Source organism: Protopterus annectens, chromosome 2.part0 (genome assembly GCF_019279795.1).
Source record: "Protopterus annectens isolate FY-2018-M chromosome 2.part0, PAN1.0, whole genome shotgun sequence".
Classification (NCBI taxonomy): domain Eukaryota; kingdom Metazoa; phylum Chordata; order Ceratodontiformes; family Protopteridae; genus Protopterus; species Protopterus annectens.
The window spans coordinates 1267012385-1267034352 of record NC_056728.1 but is presented as its reverse complement, the minus strand read 5'-3'; the positions used below and the strand labels follow the sequence as shown (position 1 = coordinate 1267034352).

General features: G+C 37.5%; 1 protein-coding gene across 1 annotated transcript in view; it reads left to right on the top strand.

The window, feature by feature from the left end:
- The window catches only part of TEK (TEK receptor tyrosine kinase), a 767861-nt gene that overhangs the window by 404290 nt on the left and 341603 nt on the right, over positions 1 to 21968 (top strand). Inside the window, exon 7 of the mRNA XM_044061437.1 lies at positions 1236 to 1364. Coding sequence (XP_043917372.1) covers positions 1236 to 1364 — 129 coding nt within the window. The remainder of the gene's footprint in view (positions 1 to 1235; positions 1365 to 21968) is intronic.

Sequence of the window (21968 nt, the reverse complement as noted above, 5' to 3'; positions counted from 1 at the left end):
AAGAGAAATGGTGACAGTTAATGTGACACCCAGCAAAATGGGAAAAAGGAGGTTGATGATGATGATGGTGCCCTAGAACAGGCATCACTTCTAACACTATACCAAATCTGCATTAAAGACTTAATTGTAAAACAATATTATTTAGAATGACACACTATGTCACACACAGAGGCAAACAGAAGATGCTTCCAGTTAAGCTTATTACTAGAAACTGAAAATCCAACCCATGTTACATGACTCAGAACCCAGATTGTTGGATCCCTTAAACGAACAGTGACACTAAGCTCTTTAACCACACCATAAAGTAGCACTTTAATGGGAGTTATGTGCATGACTACAGGCTTTTGTGATCTGAGTACTGATCTTTGACTTCTGCTGTCATGATGCTATGTTCTTATAAGAGTGGAGTTTTGTGCCTCATTTATATATGGTGGTGTTGGTACTCAGAAAGGTGCTTCAACAATATAGGAGAATTAAAAGGAGAACATTGTTGTAATATGCTCTGAAAACAAAGTACTACTTCAGTTTTCTAGCTAAGCAAACTTTTGAATGTGGGTGTTCATATTTCTCAGTAAGGGCAAGGTAGATGAGTTATAGCAATGCAGAACAAACACATGCATATGATGTAGCATTGGAGTGATGTGTGCACATAATTTCTCAAAGCTAAGAAAAGTCAACATATTTAGGTAAAACAGTATGGAGTATTTTTCACCGAAGAGAATGATCTCTCAGTGTTGTCAGCTAGCAATACGTCATAGCGCAAAGTAGACTGCCTTCTATTGTTAGTCACACTGATTTATATGAGGGAGGAAGACGGAGCTTTTATCTCCCAGGGAAAACTACTAGCTAGCAAATACATCACATATATAGTGTTTTATTTTATTACTCCAAGTAAAGAGTAATTATGAATGATACAAATTTACAGTGTGCACAAAGTCTATCAGCGTGAATTCTTCCTGTTTGTTATCTTTAGATTTAGCTTTGTTGTAGCTTAAGTGTATGTTTTTCTCATTTTGTATCACACATGCACTCTGTACACTTGATATTATGCAAAGCTGTCAGTGACACAAATATAATTTATATTATTTAGTAACTGCATGCAGGTTTGTACAGGAAGTTTTCTGGTGGGTTTCACTGTAAGCACATGGGTATGACTCAAGGAAAAAAAGAACATGTTTGAACTTAACTTTATTGTTTACATTTTATTTATCGATTGATTCATTTATTCATTGCAGCTTGTGATACTGGATACTATGGGCCTGACTGTAAATTAAAATGTGAGTGCAAAAACTCAGGAACGTGTGACCGCTTTCGTGGCTGTCTATGTACCAAAGACTGGCATGGCATACACTGCGAGAAAGAAGGTAAAGCAAGGTAACTCTGTAGCAGTAGATATTTGAAGACTAACATTATCTTTTGATAAGACTGCTTGCATTAGTCCATCGCCATAAAGAGTTATGTTCCCTGTTGTCAGAAGTACACAGAATAATTGTTTTCGTAATGTGCTTAGCATGATAACACCTGTCCAACTTCAGCAGCTGATACTCACCTGTTCTTTTTACAGCTTTTCAGTCTGTCTGCTTATCTATCCATATGTCTGTCTATCTATCTATCATAATCTTTTCTTCCATAACTGGGGTCAGACTTATGTGGTATAAATTAGATATGTTTACACACACACACACACGCACGCACGCACGCACACACACACACACACACACACACACACACACACACACACACACACACACGCACACACACACTGTTACAGATGGGCATGTTTCACTGCATATATATTTGAAATCATTTATATATAACGTGTATTGTCCTAGCTGGGTAGAGGTTGAAAATGATTAATCTGCCTCAGTTCACTATGTGAGTCAACTGATGGACAAACATACATAATTGCCTATAATATAATATCTGGCGATTGTGTAATGTACATTCCATGTGGTAGTTGTAAACATATCATTTGCTGTAATACTCTTAAAGCATAGCAATTATGTAGTCATGCCTTAGGTAGAATAGGTTCTATATGAGAAAAGTCTTTGCATTATTAGAGGTTGGACCATATAGTTTGCATTTAGTCAGATATTCAGGAAAACTTTGCCTCGAGAACAGCAAGTATTTGGCAAGTTGAGTGAGTCAGACTTGAGCTGTTTGAAATATTTTTTTTTATTTATTTTTTATTTTTTGCAGGGAGCAAGCCCTTCAGCACTTTCTGTGTGGGGGGCTTTCCATCTACAGACTCGTATTTTTACTTTCTAACTTCAGATTTGTACAAATACAGGAAGGAGATAGAAAGTTAAAGAAAAAAGAGTAATACTAGTAAAAATAGCTAACATAACTATATGCTTGCTGTGCAGTTTAATAATATGAAATGATTCCAGGAAATGGACTTTTTCAGAGCTGGGATCAGGGAAACAGAACTCTAGTAGTTATCTTTTTTTGAGATGTAAGGCTGTCTCATAAGATAAGTAAGATAAGTGACTGTCCAAGTTGTGAAGGGGCCCTTTCCTATATTTATGTTACCCTCAGAAAGCACAATTGTCTGTGCTGAATGTTAGTTTGCATAACATTTGTGTCTGTTGGTATATAATAGTAGAGAATGTATTGTAGGGTATATTGATTTGCACTGTTTAAGAAAAAAATAATAAAAATTGACCAGACATTTATAATTGCATTGACAAAGAAATAAAAAATGAACAAAACCAGCAACTGGTCATTTGTGATAAAAATATCCCAAACTAAAACAAGAATTATATAACTATGCTGTTTATGCTGTTTCCAGAAATGACCAGATCCACATTTCACACATGGTGCAAAATTAGGACTATTCTATGATATAGATAAATACTTAGATAGATCGACAGACAGAGAAATACACTGACAAATACATAGAAAGAGAGAGAGAGGGGGGGGGGGTTGCAGCATGCTTAGCCACATTATTTGATAAAAATCTATGGTAATCAATAGTGTGGTCTCTATTGACCTTTTATATCATTAAGGACACTATCGACACAGTAAGGTCAAAGAAGTAGTGAGATGGCTCAACCTTAATAGTTTTAATAACTTTGAGCACAGTCTTTAAAACCCCTTAAGTTAAATACTTTCAGCTAACTTAGCTATTGCTATTCTAGCCTCCTATTAAACTGATGTAATGCTTTCCAGAGGATGGTGTAAGACATAGATTGTCTCTTTAAAAGATATGCATCCAGCTAATGCCCTTATTTTACCAATTACTTATCCCACCCACCCTGTAAAATCTTTTTCTTTATACTTACATCAAATTATGTGGCTAGGTGATATTATTACTAAGCACACTAAAAATGCCACCACCCTAATTTGTCAGAGCTTAAAGCCTAAACCAACTAAATTCAATACAAGGTTCTATTTAGCATACATTTAATGACATCTTAATAATATTTCTACAACCAAAATATACACTATACATGTGGCATTAGAATCATATTTTACATATTGTGATCAAAAGATTGCTTTTCTGTAACTATTATCTGCACTTAAAGTATTATAGTTACTTTCCTTTATGCCAATACCATTTAAAAATAATATTCACTACTTCCTGCATACGTTCCAAGCACTTTAAAACTTCATTAATGTAGTCACCAGTCCTACAAATGCATACCCATAGTTCAAAGTCTTATCAAATAATATTTCAATGCCCCAAATATACTCATCAGAAATAAGACAACCCACAAATAAATCCACACCTAGCTGCATTCCTCCCTTCGATAACCACTCACTCCTAGAGTTAACTGGCATTTATTCCAACCTTAGAACATGAATTTTTAATAGCTTATTAAATTCTCTTTCACATCGCAATTAGTATTGTAAACTATACTTCAGAATTGCTTACAATAATGCAAGAAGCATATGTAAGACATTTCCTCAGCTGCATACATGGATTATCCTCTACAGTTCAGTTATACTAGGGATTTCCAAAACTTGGTTAAAACTTCACATACTTGATTTCAGAACCATTTTCATAAGCTGTAAAACAGTCACTTCAGACAGAGCACACCAAAGTGCACTGAAGCTTTACATTTGATTGGCTCAATCTACCTGCCCTATCTAGTCACCTTCCACCACAACTGTTGACAGTTTCCTTATCTTATGAAGGTGTTATCTAGCTAAATGACCAGTAATTGTTTACCACTAAAGGGTTGCCACCCCTCTGTTTTTTTTCCGGACTATCCAGAAATCAAACTGATTCTCTGGTAGTCTGGAAAACACTGTGCAAACTCCGGTATCCTGTTTCAAAAAGGAAACAGACTATTGGAGTTTGTAAATCAACTGATTTACCATGCTTTTTTACAGAAAAGCATAGTAAATCAGCCAAAAGCACACAGCAGGAATGGAAAAAGAGGGTTTTCTCCATTAGGTGATGTCGCCATGATGTCACAAAATGGGAGGCATGTGGGCAGGAGAGGGGGTGGGATGGGCGGGGTTACTGGTGATGCAAGAGGTGTGGCTTTACTCCGGTTTAAGTCATGATAAAAGGTGGCAACCCTATACCACTATGACCTCCATGCTACTCCCAAAGCTACTACAGAAATTCTTATCATAAACAATATATCAAATGAATTACTACTTGGAGATTTCGACGTAGGCTGGCACCAAGCATTCAAAAACCACACCAACTTCCAACCCTAACCTTTCAGTCTTTTTCAGCTTGTAAGAACTACAAGTTGAACAAACAAAACTCCCAGTAAATTTATCATCCTTCACTGGATTCCTTATCTTAAGAAGGAATTGGTCTGTTTTGTCCTAGATAAGAGACCTCCATTATGGAGGGGTGTTATGAAAGATGATTCGTAAGAATGATGCAATTCTTTTGGAGAACTGTTGATTAACATTTTTTCTGTACTTTCTTAAGGTAATAAGGATGTATATTATCTGAGCCACAAGAGGACAATTTAAGTTTCTTTATTATTATTTATTTTATTTTTATTTATTGGCATTTGATTATCGGGAAAGTCCACTGGGCCAGAAAAAAAAAAAGATTTTCAGTGGAGGCCCGGGGAGAAAAGCTCCAAGTTGTACATAAGCAAAACGTAATCAATTTTTTTAAGGACAGTTTACAAGATTTACATAAAATAAGTTGCTTGAAAATTATACAAAATAATATTCAAATAGATGCCTAAGGATCATAAATACAAGTATATAGATACAGTATTTACATTTACAACAATGGAGTACTGGGTTGAGCAACATCAATAAGGCATTAGACAATACAAGGAATAAATGGACTATAAAATGCAAATTGGCTGAAATGATAGTGTTGAGTTATACTACTAAATAAAATGTAGCAGTAGAATGCAAGTTATAGAGAGCAGGCAAGAAAAGGTAGTAGCTGTTTAGGAGAGGTAGGAGGGTTGAAAATAGGGGTAGGTTTAATAGGGAATTTGTTAGCAGATAGGCTATATTAATGCAATAGATAAGAGATGTTAGCAGGGACTAGGGGAGGACTGACCAAGTTCAGTGGAAAAATTAGGTAACAGCGGAGGAGGAAATAGAGCAGTTACTTATCTAATTGGAGACTAAGTGGTTTTGAAGAGGAGTTTTAAAGTTGTTAGGATTATGCTGAAGGTGGATGGCTGTAGGCAGGGAATTCCATTTTTTAGCCATGGGCCAAGAGTATAATAGCTGTCCTGCAGGTAATCTAGGTTTAAGGACTTGATGAACCTGCTGTTGTCCAGATCATAATGGCTTAGTTGTGTTGTAGAGGGTGAGTAGTGAGTTTAGTGTGGGCAGATTTGTGGTTTATAAATACATTTGTGAGTAACTGTAAGCTGGAGGAATAGTAAGTAGTGGGGAAGTTCAGTCCATTGTAACTTTTGTAGGGCAATACAGTGGTGAGTTGAGTGGCGGGTGTTCACAGTGAATTTAGTCATCTTATTGTAGCAAATTTCTAATTTTATTTGTAGGGAAGACTGCAGAATGGCAAACAGTGGAGCATCGTGAGTTAGAGAAGGCATCAGGAATGTTTGTGCTAAAGTTAGTTTGGATGGCAGGGAGAGGAACTTACCATGTCTATAGAGCAGTCCTAGCTTCTTATGGGTCTTAGATATATTATTTTGAATATGTAAGTCAAATTTGAGGTTTTCACCTATTATTACTCCTAGCAATTTGGTGTGGGCCACTAACTCAATTTTTGTAGCACTGAGTGAGTAATTGTTGAGGTTGGGTTTATTTATATGGGAATGTTTCCTGGGCATGAAAATCATAAGTTTTTTTTTGGGTTAAGAGAAATATGGTTAGTGTGAAGTCAAGTCTCCACAGAGGAAAAAGCTGCCTGGGTATTTTGATAAAGATTTGTTGCATTTGGTGCAGAGCAGACTATGGTCGAATCATATGCATATTGGACAAGGGAGCCCTGTGAGATAGCCAAGGTGAGATTATTAATGAAAATATTAAAGAGCAGAGTGCCTAAGATGGAACCTTGGGGGATGCCTGTGGAATTAAGAAGATAGGGGGAAATTAAATTGTGCCAATTTGCAGTGTGTTCTCTTTTGGAGAGAGAACTTTGAAACCAGCTGATTGCCTGTGGAGATAATACTATGTTAGATAGCTGAGATAAGAGGATAGGATGAGAGATTATGTCAAATGCTTTTGACAGCTCTAAGAATAGAGCAGACACAATGTGCCCTGAATCTCTAGATTTGTTGACTATGTCTAGGAATTAAATCAGTGCAGAGGATGTGATGTGACCTGGTTAGAAGCCATACTGTGTTGAGGGGAGGATCTTGTTTGTGTTAAGATAATCTAGGAGATGTTTTTGCACACATTTGTTAAGGGCTTAATAAAGGAAAGTATAGTGATGGGATGAAAGTTGGAGACATCAATTGAGGGGCCACTTTTATGGAGAGGGACAATGATTGATTTTTTTCCAAAGACAGGGAATATAAGATTCAAGAACTGATCTATCGGTTAGAATACTAATGGGGTAGGCCACAGTATCATCACTGATTTTTGGAAATTGGCAGGGATTTTATCAGATGAGTTTGAACCTGGTTTTAATTTTGACAGTAGATTTTTAATGAAGGAGGTAGGGATGGGAGAGAAGTTGAACTGTGGGTGTGGAGACTGTTGTAAGGAAATTGAAGATAGAGTATTAGTGCTTGGAAAAGTGTGATCCAAGATTTGTGAGGTATTAATGGGGTTAGTGGAGTGCTGTGAGGGGCAGTGGGATGATGTAGTTGTGGGAGTAGAAATATTAAGGAGAGCAGTGGAGAAGGATGCAGTAATGTTGGCAATGGTGTCTATAAAGTAGGTGTTACAAATATTGGCTATTTGTTCTGGAGGCATGTCAGGGCGCCAGCAGGGATTAGGTTTAGTTCCAGGATGTAGGAGATTATTTATGGATGGGGTTAGGTTTCCTATTTGATTCTGGTTGTAGAGGTATTGCTGTTTGTCTTTAGAAATTAGCTTTTTGGCTTGATTTCAGAGCTGTTTATAGTAAATGAGGTCTGATGGGTTTTTAGATTTAAGCCAGGTTTTCCAGACTTTATCTCTGAGAGTCTTTAGTTCTTTGATGGATCTTGTTAACCAAGTGGCATGATTTATTTTGACTGTTTTGCTTCTAGAGGGAGTGAGACTGTGCAAGACAAGATATTTAGAAAAGTGTCATTGAAATGAAGAAGAGCATCATCTAATGGGAGAATTTTAAGACTATTCCAGTTAATAATTTTTAGGATGTTGTTGAAAATGATAGGATTAAATTTTGAAAGATTTTGGGCAATTTTAGTATTATGGACTTTATTAGTGGAGGAGTAGGCATGGACAGCATAGGCCAGGAGATGGTCACTAATAGAGTTGAGCATGGTGCCTGAAATGGTGTATTTGGAATGGTCGGTGACTAGAATCCAGTATAAGATTCTGCCTTCATTTGTTTTATTATTGTACCTAGTGGGGGTGGAGATAAGTTGCATGAAGTTAAAAAATTTATGCTGGGGGATGAATGTATGGAGGAAACAGAAGCCCAGTCAATGTTCATGTCGCCAAGTATAATAGTTTTGTTTTTTATGGTAAAGGAGATCTAAGAAAGGATATTTTCTAAGATGGTTATATTATTTCTAGGAGGTATATAGGTATATAAATGACAATAATACAGAGATGTTTGAGCTGTTAATATCCAAAAAGGAAATCAAAATTTCAGCGTTTTGGAATTGAGGGACTGTTTGAAAGGAGTGATGTTTAGAGTATTGGGGTAGATGATTGTAACACCACCACCTTTCTTATTTATCCACTTTGATTATATTAAAGTTTGGTGGGAGAAACTCTGAGGCCTGAATAGAAGGCTTTAGCCAGGTTTATGTAGCGGCTAGGATATTGTTTTTGTTTTGAGAGAGCCAGGCTTGCAGTTCAGAGGATTTATTGCAGAAACTTTGGAAGTTTAGGGTAGTAATGTGAACAGTTTTGGGACATGTAGCAGAGATAGCTTGAGATGGGGAGGGAGTATTGTTGGTCCCAGGGTTTGGGTGGATGTCTCCTGAACAGATGAGGAAAGAGAAAAAGTAGGATAGATGGTGTGAAATATAAGATAAGTTATCAGAGATATAGTGGGGAATGGAGTCAATGGAATTGAGAAAATAGTGTAGGGAATAGTTGGTGTAGAGAATACATTTCCTTGCAGGAAGAAGATAGTCTATGTGATATAGGCTGGGGGTAATATCAAAGTAGTAATCTTGAGGGGAGAAGGTGGAGCTGGATGCATAATTTGTGCATGGAGATGGTGAGTACAGATTTAAGGTTGCACTTAGAGTGAGAAGAGAGAGGGTTAAGAAAAGAGAGCATAATGGTATGGAAATGTTTAAAGAAGGAGACATATTGAGAGATACTATAGGGGTATAAAAAGGCTATTATTTGAGAGGAAGTGATGGAAAGGGATTGGTCAGAGTGTAAAGGGGTGTGGCTAAAGGGATATAAATGTATTGAAAGCTGAAGTGGGTGGGAATGGGGGTAGGGTAGGGAAGTGGAGTGAGCGTGAGCTTAAGCGAGGATGAATGGAGCAGGTTGCACCCCCCCCCTCCTTGAACACTGTGGTACAAACAAAAAAAAAACAACTGACAGCTAGGTAAGAACCTGTTGCTAATGTTATATGTTGTGAAAATGCCTTTGGTGTTTATGGTCCTGCTTTCTGTTAAGCTTGGGCTACAGGAGTACCGCACGGCAGGTATGCAAATGCACACTGCTGTTAAGCAAACTAGTTGTTATTAACCCTTAATTTGAAGTTAGTGTGAGCTGAGGAAAAGTATGTGAGTCTGGGAGGGTTAGGCAGTAGGGACGAAATACGTATTGCCTATAGCTGTTGTCCAAATGTTATGCATGCCAGTGCTGCCTACAAAGGTTTATCGCTGTATAAAAATCAAATAATTAAAACACCTACGCTATATTATTTTGATAGCACAGTTTCTGGAGTTTGTTTTTTGTTTTTGCTTAGCTGAGCCCTTGTAATTGAATGCAGTAACTGGCTTCAGAGGCTTGTGACATGCAGGGAAGGACTTTAAAGGAACTGGAAGGAGGTTAAATTAGCATTTTATATCTTGCTGGGATGGGTATCAGATGTACAAGTTTATATTTCAAGATTGCATTTCAGTTACTGAGGTTAGTTTTAGGAAGAGAGTGGCAACCATTTGGGGGTTGTTGAACTAAATATGAGAAATCTTAATTACATTTTCTTGTGACTTGTTGAGGTCAGTCATTTGGAGAGGGGTTGGGGCGGGAGTTTTAATAAAGATGATTAGATTAAGCAGTTTATAATGTCTCAATTTTGTGTGTGTGTGGGTGGGTGTGGAGGGGGGAGTGGGTTGCAACAGCTGATTTCCTTCCTTAAGACATCCAAATGCTAGTAGCAACACAGTGGTCAAGTACCAAGCACGAACAGTAGAAAATTCTTTTATTGTAACAGATTAAAAGGTTTAGCGCTTTCACCTACTGGAAATGTAGGCTTCTTCTGAAGAAGCCTACGTTTCCAGTAGGTGAAAGCGCTAAACCTTTTAATCTGTTACAATAAAAGAATGTTCTACTGTTCGTGCTTGGTACTTGACCACTGTGTTGCTACTAGCATTTGAAGATTTATTCAGCAGCATCTACCTGGTTCTTGGGCATTCAGCGTTCGCATTTTCACGCCACCTTTTCATTTTTGGTTATTTACGCTGCTGTTTCAGTTCCTTAAGACATAATACTCTCTTTCATTTCAATGATAAGGGATTTGAATTTATTGCTGGGTTATATAAAGTAGTTAAGGAGGATAGGAAGATTAGATATGTTGTATTGGTGCCACATAGAATCATATTCTTGTAGCATTTTCAATAAACTACAAGTGATCCAGGGTAATATTTTATAAATACTTTTAATTATAAAGGATGCAATGTTTCTCAGTATGTTACAGACATTGAAATATTGTGCAGCGGAGTCTAAATCTAATATGCAGAGGGGTTGAAGTCAACAGATCTAAGCAATAAGATAATTGTTGTGGTTGTATTCTGGCAGTGCATGTAGTTGTGGACTGCTGGGAATTTTCAGAAATGCTAATTTGTAAAAACATGTGATCACTAAACAAAATTAGAGAATGTCTACAGCAGTGAAATTATTAGAGTAGATACTACTATAGGCATTCTCTCCCCCTCAAAAAAAAAAAAAGTTTTAAGGTACTTTCCTCTCCATGCTGCTTTCTATTAATTGTGATTTGTACAAATGAGTTTTCAGTCAATGAGGTTTTAGACATCTGTGTTCGATGTTTTGGTAATTAGCCAAACATGAATTTTACCAAATGCCACAGTGTAAAAGAATAATGCAGAGACGATGATGAATGAAATATTGAACAGTTTTAAAGCAATGTCAAAGTCCAGGTGCAGTGGGAGAAGAGGTGTTGATGTTTGAATAATTACTGAACAATGAAGCAACAATGTTAAAACTAACCAGTATACATAAAATATAACAAACAGTAGCAGAATTGAATGCATCACAGCAAATATATAACACAAAAGTCCATGACTGTAAAGATAATGAAATAAAATCAAATTATCAGCACTCTATGGCTGCATTAAGAAACACATTTCAAAAAAAGGTAAAATCAACATAAATCTATATGCGGAAATATAAATGTTTCCCCCTTGGTTTTTAATGTACCGAATCTTCTTTATTGTTTGATGTATTGTAATTTCTTCTATGTTTCTGCATAATAGGAATATAAATAGAGAAATATAAACAATTATTTATAGCTGTATTATATTAACAGTATAAATAATACTCAATACGAATGGCAATTTCATCCAACAGATCTAAGGTTTCATCTGATGCTGTTATTTAGTTTGTAAGTTAGGTTTTGAAAATATAAATGTGCATATGGAAATACTGAATATCTACATAATTACTGGCAAACAATTAGTAATATATACACCATGGTGCTTTTTACATGGATGGTGATGATAATTCAAACACTGTGGATAACCAAACCAGGCAGCAAATTTTCCTTTTGAGTGCTTGAGTGCTGTCATCTCTTCTTTATTGAGACTTTATTAGAATAAAGGCAGAACTAAAATAAATACAATAAATCATTTGACTTACCACAACAGATCAACACCAACATTAAAATTAACACGGAAATGAATAAACAAAAAATATAAAAATTGAGTCTATAAGATTTGAACAAACCCTCTTTATAAGAAGAGTCAGGTGCATGACTACTACACTGAATGATGTAGCTTAATTAAATACTCAATTTATATATCTTGACTGCAAAATATGCTTGAAGTTAGCATAGCCATTGTTAGCTGCCAATATTTAAAATCATCTGCCATAATTAATTTCCTTTTACCTGACAAACCTTGTTCAATAACACAATTTTTTTATATGTTATGAATAGCATTTGCTATATTTCAAATATGCATTGCAGTCATTTCTGGTATAAAAAACATACTGCGGATCATATATGCATTGCTCTAGTTTTCTGTCGGTTTTGGCAAAACAGCAGTAGCACAACCACTGTACCTCACTAAACACCAACTACTTGTATTAACAATTCTATGTATGAGCAAACTTCTGAACAGAAAAACACTCACTTAATGTGCTGAAGCTATACCCAACACATAAATATACTCCTTTTTCTGTTTCTGACCTATTTAGGGGCACCATTGGATTTTATTAAATATTTGATGCGGTAACTTCTTTTGAAAGAAAAAAGATGGGGCTGCCTCAATGACCTCTGGCATCTCATCATTACCTACAGTTACCTTCCGTCTTTTCTTGATTATACCTTTTACAGCAAAGGAATATCAAGAATGGAAAAGGCAAATAAGTGAATCAAATTAACACCACCATTCTGTACTTGTTCACCATCCCTTCTCATGCAGCTGCCTTTTAAAAACTGAAAGGGTACTTAGCATGCCTAGTGCTAGAGACTTCCAAATTAAAAGAGTGAACTAACCTGTCTGGGAACCCCCCCCCCCCTAAATAAAATACCCCTGAACAATGTTTATCCTTGTTGATCAGCTTTGTTGGCTAATGAAACTCTAGATAATCTCAGATACTGACATTTTAGTGCATTTCTTTTTATGTGGTACAGTTTCATTGCCAAAATGCAAATAAGAATTAAAAAAGGTTTAATTTCCGCACACCTTAAAACCAGATTCATGACAGTCCAAATTCACTCAGTTCTATAGTTTTAATGCTGTTGGCTGCCAAAAAAGTAAGTATAACAAAATGGAAACAAAAATTCAGATCCATTGTAATTGTATATTGTAAGCAACATAAATGAAATGGGAGTAGGATCTTTAGAAAGGGGAAGGAGCAAATTACATAGAAATAAATGGAATTTGTGGGAACAGTATGTGTGGAAAAAGCAACAGGAGTCAGGTTTAATGGAAGGCAGGAATTGTGCAACTTATGCAATGTTGTAGTGAATGAAAATTGTTAAAAAAGAAAAACATATATGCATACAGTTTGAAAATAACAATGGAGACTGTTGCTATGGTTTGTTTGCTTTTCTATTAATGTGTGTCTACTTGTGATGTTTAAAAGTTGATAATTTAATAAATATTCAAAAATAAAGAATTACAACTTAATCTTCTGATCAGGAATCTGTTTTTTGTTAGTGGCAATATTTGACATTAACTTCAGGAAAACATGACTAGGCTGAGGTCATCGGTAGATGAGTTCAATTCTAAACTAGATCCAGACCACCTAAAAATAAACCATAAATAAATATAGTAAAAAACAGCACATTCTTAAACGAGTCAATTTTATAAAGAATATCATAGTCCCATTGTGAAAATTTGAGATTAGCAATAATTGGAGGCATTTCTGGCCCCACTGCTATCCCCTTCTTTTGGTAGAATTATTTATTTCCAAAGACAAAAAAAAAATCATTTTCATTAAAGTACACAAAACTCTAATATGTTTAGATGACAAGGATTGTATTATAGTTGAGACAGAAGAGCTAACAGTTCTCTTCCCTCAGTTTGTAAGGTATTAGTGTACTTGTATGCTACGCCTTCTGTTCCTATTATTTTTATTTTGCTATCTGCATACTAATCATTTATATATGTCAGTTTCTCTGAGAAATGCCATGTCTTGTACAGGAGATGGTGTTATTTATTACTCACTATTCATGTTGGTTACAGTGTTTGTTGTGGTTTTCAGAACCTCATAATAGATTAAATTAAAAACAATGATAAAGTTTAATATTATGAAAAAGATTCTTCAAAGTTTTTTGATAAGTTTTAATATTACTATAACAAGAAAGCTATATTTTGAGTTGTTGAAATAATTTTATGTAATCAATATGACAACCAATAAAAATCGTTAAAAAAAGAAGTAAAAAGACGATGTCATCAGTGGATGTCTGTACTGATCTGCCATTTGAGGCAATAATTTAGAAAGTAATAATTTGAGGAGGGCTAATGAAACTAAACAAAATGGAACGAATGGAAAAAAATGATTTTGGAAAATGAAACTGAAAAATAAATATTGCTCAATAATCACTAATTAAGAAACAGGATATCAATCAAATCCAGCCAAGACTATTTGCATATGAAAGCTAATGTCAGTCTTTTTACAGAAGTCCAAAAAACAAAAAGGAATTTACAATGCAGTTTTCATAGAACTGATAATAACAGTAACCAATCCTTTTCAACAAACTGTGATTCATGAAACCATAATGAGAAAGATGTGAACCATCTTCACATGACTAATTGCAGAGATTAGCTGTCTGTCATCTGGCTTCAGTTGTAAGGCAAACTATAGACTCACTGAAGAGTTAAAACTGTATGAATATCTGGCATGGACAGGATAAATTCAATCAGCCACTTAAATGAGGTCTGATTGATCGGACCAAGCAGACAAAATCAGCTTCATATGAAAGGCTTTTTATATGGAAGACAAAGGCCTGCACTCTCAGGTAGGGGACAGGTCCTTTAACTAATATTAGTACTTCTGAGGTTATCAAGTTTTGTAGCAGGTCATAATTCCTTTCATTAAAATATGTTTGGATCTATTACTCAACTGTTTGGGCTTTGATGAAGTGATATGAAATGAAGCAGACAAATATGATTCAGACATCAATAAGGCACAGGACATCAGCACAGATTCACAGCAGGAAGGTCATTATAGATAGACAGATCAAACATATTCTTTGATTGTTTAATCAAATCATTAAATCATAAAGGCTTTGTGGATGTTGTTCTGTTAAGCTTCAGTAGAGTCCATGATGTTGCTTTGAACATTATTTCAAATTCCACACCAGTATGAGATTTTTTTAATGGGGGTGAAGCCACCAACATCCATTGCAAGGTATTCATCTCCTGTAACCCTGTAATTAATACAATCTACTCCAAGGACTCAGCACATTGAAAAAGAAAGAATTATCCCCTCTTCCAATAAATCTACTTCTTAATACATTTTCAAAATGTTCGCTTTTTGTATTCACAGCAAGTGTATACTTTCATTTTAGGAAAACATTTAGTATAATGCTACACAAAATATTAGTGAATGAGTTATACAATCTTTATGTAGATTCTATGGTGGTGATAGGAGCAAAATATAGGCTAAATAATAACATAACCTAAAATAACAGTAAATGGAATTCAAGAAAAAATTACCCTTTGCTAATAACACAAATTTGTGCAACAAGGCTGAGTCACAAGAATACATAGCAAGTAAAGACTTGTCCAGACTGAAGGAGCAATCTAAGCAGGTCCATCTAAATTCAATGCAAAACTAAATAATTTATCTGGAATTAATCATGATTTTGTCTCTGACTTAAACAGAACATGCTGGAAAGACTGATATGTGTCTCAGAGACTGCCCCTCCTATGGAACAGACTTAACATCCATGTTAAGGTGAGTTTGTCTAATTACCCATTTTAAGCATAACCTAGACCAGTGGACAAGGAATAGGAAATTTACACCAGGCCTGGCACCCATGTCCTTTATGGGCAGAGATAGCTTATGAATGCCCTATTCTGATACAGGACATCATCATTATTTTCGGAAAAGTTGGCTAAGTTTAGAAAGTCCCACTCCGGGCCATTAGTCTAGTAACAATTTATGATTCTATGAGTCTATGAATGAAGAACGTGTAGCAAAAACAAATGCAGGAAGCAACCTAGGTATAGTCATATTAAATAAGACAATGTAAGCAAGCATTATGAGACAGCAGCAAGGAAGGCTGGTGGAATCTCATGATGCATGTTAGGAAAGATCACCGCTAGGTATAAACAGATTAGAAAAGATCGACACATACAGTCTTTAAATGAGACAAAGCGACGACATGCTAGAAGCCTTTAAATGAATAAGCATTCCACAGAGTCCAGGTTGTACCTTATTAAAAAATAAAGTAAAATGGAATGAAAGGAAAAAGGAAAAAATAAATTAATATGATCAAGGGGACAAAGCATGGAGGCTTTCCAAGATGGCTGCACACTGTTCTCCCAGTATAAAAAAAGAAATTGAAAGACGAAGGCCAGGACCTGTTTCACTATAACTGCAAAAATCAGAGGTCAAAATGAAGAAAAGGCTGGCTGAGTATGAAACTGCTCAAGAAGAGATGTTTCAAAAAATGGTTGAATTAGAGGACAGAGCGCTTAGGGAAAACCTGAGAGTTTCTGTTGTACCACAGAAACTGAAAGGAACATAATGTATTAATTTTATGAAGGCACAGATAAGCAACTGGACTGGTATTCCACTACAAGATCTGTTAATTGATGGGGCACATTGCATTTATACCTCAAACCTGGCGATGAGAAAGCAGCCAAGATCTGTATTAGGAAAGGTGCAATCCTACCAGCAGAAAGAGTTGATCCTGACAAAAGGACAAATTATTAAAAGTCAAGGACAACAGAGTGTTTGTGGAAAATGATTGTTCACTGTACACCAGGCAGAAGAGAAACAAATTTATTCCAGGAATCAGGGAATGGTGAGAAACAAGTGCAAGATTCAAGTTGCTGTATCCAGCTGTCTTCAGAATATTTTTCAAAAGTAATTTTTTAAAGCAGAACATGCTAAGAGTAAATACAAAAGTTTATCAAACGAGAGGTGAGCCATCAAACAGAAAGGGACTCTGCTTCTCATTGTTCTGATAGTAAGGCTCATAGAGAAACTTTGTCAGTGAGACCGTTTCTAATGAATCAAAGGACAATGCTTGAGAGACCGAAAAAAAAAACACAGGAGTTAACTAGGAGGATCGGGAATATCTTGTACTTGAACCATAGTCTCAGGCTGGAAGATGGAGATGATCAGGAAGAAGACCAGCGACACTGAAATTAGTGAATAAATGTGAGACTATAAAACATCAATCACATTTATGAAATATGGCTTTACAAGAAAAGTGACTGAGAAAGATGGGATTTTTGTCGACATTATTAAACTTGTTGGGGGGACTGACAGGCATATGCCCCACTTTGTGTCATTAATGTTTGGAAGGACACCACAATGAAAAAAAGAGGGAGATAGAGGGGAAAAGGAACTGTAAGTAAAACAATGTTTGTTTTAACAGTATATGTGCAAAACATTTTATGATATAAATTGCATGTGATATAGCAAAATAATTTTTGTGGTTGTTGTATGTGGCAAAGACAGTAATGTAGACTGTTACATTTTTTCATAGGTTCATAGGTAAGTACTAGGCTATTGGCCCTAGGGTCTATAAAAGTCTAGCCAAACGGTACCCTAGCTTTTGCCACCCAAGAAAATTATTTTCCTGTGCCCCTGTCAAGCAGAGCCACAGAACTGAACCCCGGGGTGAATTTCCTATCTCCCATCCAATCATCAAGATTTTTCTTGAAGAGTGCTAATGAGGAGCTTTGTTTGATATAGATAGTTAGTTTGTTCCAGAGTATGGGAGGTCTCTGGGACAGGAATCTATCCCTCCAGCATGTTCTGTTTATTGTGGTGACAAGGTTTAGGTCCCTAGAGCATGTAGCTCGGAGGGATTGGGATTTTTTTAAGTAGAGCATGTCCAATAGCTGTGGGTTTGACATACCTTTGTGTGTTAGGCAGAGATCACCTCTGAGTAGGCGATATGTGGCAGAGTAAAGCTGGAGTTTTTTGAGACGGTTTGCGTAGGGCATCTGTTTGAGGCTGGTAATCCTCTTTGTAAGGTATTTCTGTAGCCTTTCCAGTTGTTGTAAATGTCTTGTGAGGTACATACCAAAAGGGGCATTGTACTCTATAATGTGTCTAATGAGTGATGAGTAGAGGGGAACAATGACCTCTTTTTTCCTGGATGAGAAACCTTTTGTGATGAGGTGTGCCACGTAGAAGGATTTCCTGACTACTGTGGCAATGTGATTATCAAAGGAGAGACTACTGTCCACCTGTGTCCTAAGGTCTCTTATCACACTTTCGGTGTTAAGTAGACTATCATCTATGTGGTAGTTCATGGGTACAGAGGGATGACAATGCACTTTTTGGCATTGAGCTTGAGGCCATGGCTTTAATACCAGGCATCTGTCTCAGTGAGGCCCTTTTGTAGGATGTCCACATCGTTAGGAGTTTTGATTATGGCTCCTAGTTTGCAGTAATCTGTGAACTTTGTTAGACAAAGACCTTCTGTGTTAGCCTGTACTTAAGAGAAGTAGATACCAAACAGGAGAGGACCCAGGACTGAACCCTGTGGTACTCCACTTGTCACTGGTCTGAAGTTGGATTTAGAGTCTGCTACTTTCACAGTTTGGGTTCTGTCAGTGAGCCAGTTGGCAACCCATCTTGTGACATAGGGATTTATACCTAGTTTAGTGAGTTTATCTATAATTCCAGAGTGGGGTATGGTGTTGAAAGCCTTGGCAAGATCTAGATAGGCTGTGTGAACCACCTTACCCTCATCTACGGCTTTGGTGACCGCTTCAAAGAAGTCTATCAAGTTTAGGAGACATGATCTGCCTTTTACAAACCCGAACTGGGTGGGGTCCAGAGTTTGGAGATTACCGATGTCATTGTTTATAAGTTCCATGATGATATGTTCCATAGCCTTGCAGACCAGGCTCATCAGGCTGATGGGGCGGTAGTTCCCAGGGTCCATGGTGGCTCCACCTTTGTGGAGTGGGATAACAGTTGCTGTGCACCATTCAGTGGGCACAAAGTCGGAAGTGAGGCTATGACTGAACATGATACTTAGGTGGGGTGCCAGTTAGTTCTGTAGTTCATATAGTACACAGCCTGGGATGTTGTCAGGTCCCATGGATGCTGTGTTCTTAGCTTTGGAGAGTGTGTTTTTACCTATGCAGCCATGATTACAGGAACTTTGCATTCTTCCGGTATAGAGATGGGCCCTTTAGGGGGTGAGAGAGAGGTAAAGTTAGCACTGAACCTATCTGCCAGGATGGCAATATCAGTTGGTTCTGTATATTTCATGCCATTGTTCTGTAATTCAGAGCATATCTGAGTGTTGCCATTAAGATTCTTGACATAGCTATAGAATGCTTTGTGGTTGTCTTTAGAATCAGTGGCAATTTTGTTTTTGTAACTAGCTTTGGAGGATTTTATGAGGGATCTCAGCTTCTTACGGAGGCTGACCACAGAGTTCCTCCAATCATGGAATTTTACTCTTTTTTGCAGCAGTTTCTTTCTTCTGTTGTAGAGTTTGTTTATGGCAGGGGACCACCAGATTGGCTTCCTTTTTTTGGAGGATAGCATCTTGGTTCTGTTAGGGATTGCATGATCCACGCACTCATGCAAGTGCTTATAAAGTGCATTTGTATAGGATTCAGCAGTCATACCTCTATTGTCCGTCAGCATGGGTGTCATGAAGTTTGCCACTTCTGTCTTAAGAAGTGAGAAGTTGGCTTTGGAGAATTTTTTTACGGTGGTTTCCCTAATGGGGTGGGGGTGGGATGTGAATGTCTAGGGTGATTAGCTTGTGGTCAGATCTGACCAATGGGGAACTGACCTCTGGTGTGGAACACCGGTTGCCCATGTTGGTAATGACCAGGTCTAGGATATTGCTGCCCCTGGTGGGGGGGTGTATAAGTTGATCCAAGGCATTGGAATTTATGAATTCCAGAAAACGTTGAGCACAAGAGTTGGTACATGAGTAGTTTTCCCAGTTAATGGTGGGGTAGTTAAAATTGCCCATTATTAGGGTATTAGGTTGTATCCTAATATTTTCCAGTGTATCAAGAAATGAGGAGTGGGAATCCTGGGGCATGGTGGGGGATCTGTAGCAAGCTACAATTTGGATTGTGGTCATGCCCAAAGTTAGTTGCACTTGGATAATCTCGGATGCATTATGCTGAGCAAATAGCCTGGAGGTGTGGATATCCTTAATGAATATGGACACGTCTCTGCCTTTAGTGTTTTGGTCCAGGTTAGGTGGCCGAAAGGTGTGGTATGAATTATAGCCTGGTAATGCAGGGGTGCTCTCTGGAACCTTGAACCAGGTCTTTGTCACTACACAGATGTCGATGTTTTCCATTTTAAGGAGTGCCTCAAGTGAGTGCATTTTGAGGTTTAGACTTCTAGCAGTAAGTAGCATTACCCTCAGATTTTGCTTGCTTGTACCTGTTATGGTGGTGAATTTGTCATTTGAACCTTGCCTAAAAAAGGCACTATAGGGGTGGCAAGAGCCTTAGCTAGTATCCAGAATCCCAAGGGTGACAGGTGCAGGCCATCTCTGGCAAAGCATCATGGTTTGTCAATCATGTCATCCCAGGCAGACAGATACCGGATCCCCTTAGAATGACACCAGAGGCTTAGCCAATTGTTGAAGTCAGTCATTTTGTCATTGTACTGTGGTATCATTCTGGATGATGGCAGGATGCTACTCAGGGCTAGGGTCATACCTACCTGGGCTACAAGATCAGAGAGCTCCTCCATGTCTCTTTTCATGTAGTCCAGGGAGGTTAGTCTCAGGTCATTCACACCAACATGGACAATGACAGAGCCATATTTGTACTTGTTATGGAATGACCTGAGTGCATGCATTATGTGGCGGATCCTGGCACCTGACAGGCAGCTGATAGTAACTTTCTCTTTGTTTAGTGAGTGGAACATCAATGTGCCTGACTATAGAGTCACCTATGACTAGAGTGTTGGGTATGTTGTTATGCCTTATGGGCTGTGGTCAAGTGGCACACTGAGTTTGTGGGCTATGTGTCATTAGGGCTATGTTGGGGGATGGAGGTTGCTTGCATTTCTGCTTTGGAGGTCCCTGTTTCTTGGGTAGTTTTTTACTGAGAGCATCTGCGAATGTAAGTGTGTGTTTTGTGTTTCTATGTGTGTGTTTTGGTGGTGTAGATTTTGAGGGACTATATGATGAGTGTGGTATGGTGCAAGTGTTTACCTTCTCCTCTTGACTGTCTAGTCCAGTCTTGAGTGAAGAGAGCTTTGCTTCCAGTTTGGCTATATAAGTGCATCTCTCACAGGTTGTAGTGTTGGGTGATAGGAGGAGAGGGTTGTCTGTGTACATGAGGCAATTGCCGCTTTGCCCCAAGATACCCAGATTCATCAGGTAGACAGGAGAAAACACTGGTAGCTGACCCTTAGACATGTCTGGATAGGTGCTTATTTATTAAGTACTAAAAACTGTTTTCCTCTAGACAATTGAGAAATGTTGAGTATTGTAGTAATTTGTAGCTTATTTGTTGCTTACAATGAGTTCTAAACAAGTGCCAAGCTCAACGAAACAGATTTGAGTGCTGAAACTAGAAAAATGGCTAGTTCTAATTAACAAAATTAAGCTAGAAGGCTTCCTTCCAACACAGAAAGACTTGGGGGCTCAGAAGCTTACAAAGAGTCCTGGATACAACAAATCTGTATCTGGGCTAGACGACTTACAGGAAAGGCAGGAAACGAGCTTAGAAAATTATTTATTTATTTATTTTTGTAAAGTGGAAAGTGGAAAGGAGGAGCAGAAACTAAGTGGGTTAGCCTTCTCAAATGTTCTCCCTGGATTAGGTAGAATGAGGTAATGACACTAGACTGGGAGGAGTGTCCCAGATCAAATTTACAGTAGGGGCGGGCAACTGCAAAGTCACCAATTATAAAAAACAGGATACCAACAGGGAGGGAGGGTGGTAAACAACAAACAAACCCAACCAGATGCTTAACAATTGTAGAAAATTTCTAGTTAATACCTCACACACAGTGAAACTAGCTAGAAAAGTATATGCAGACAATAAAAGTGCTATAAATAACTCACAAAAATAAGCAAGAAAACAGGATACTTAATGTTATAGATCACAGATCAGCTTCCTTCCTCTGAGTAGCTCAGTGTGAAATGGCAGAAACACTTACAAGTTAACTTCTTAAGTAACAAAGTTGAAACCTGAAACAGCTTTAAAAAAAACCTTGAAAGAACCAATGAGGTGCTTACTCCAAGCCGTAGTTCAGTCAACCCCATTCAGCCAATGACCATAAACAATTCACTCTCACTGAAATGCTACACTGGCTTTGGATAAACTACGATGGCCTGCAACATGTGCTCAGACACACAGCCTCTACTAACAAAC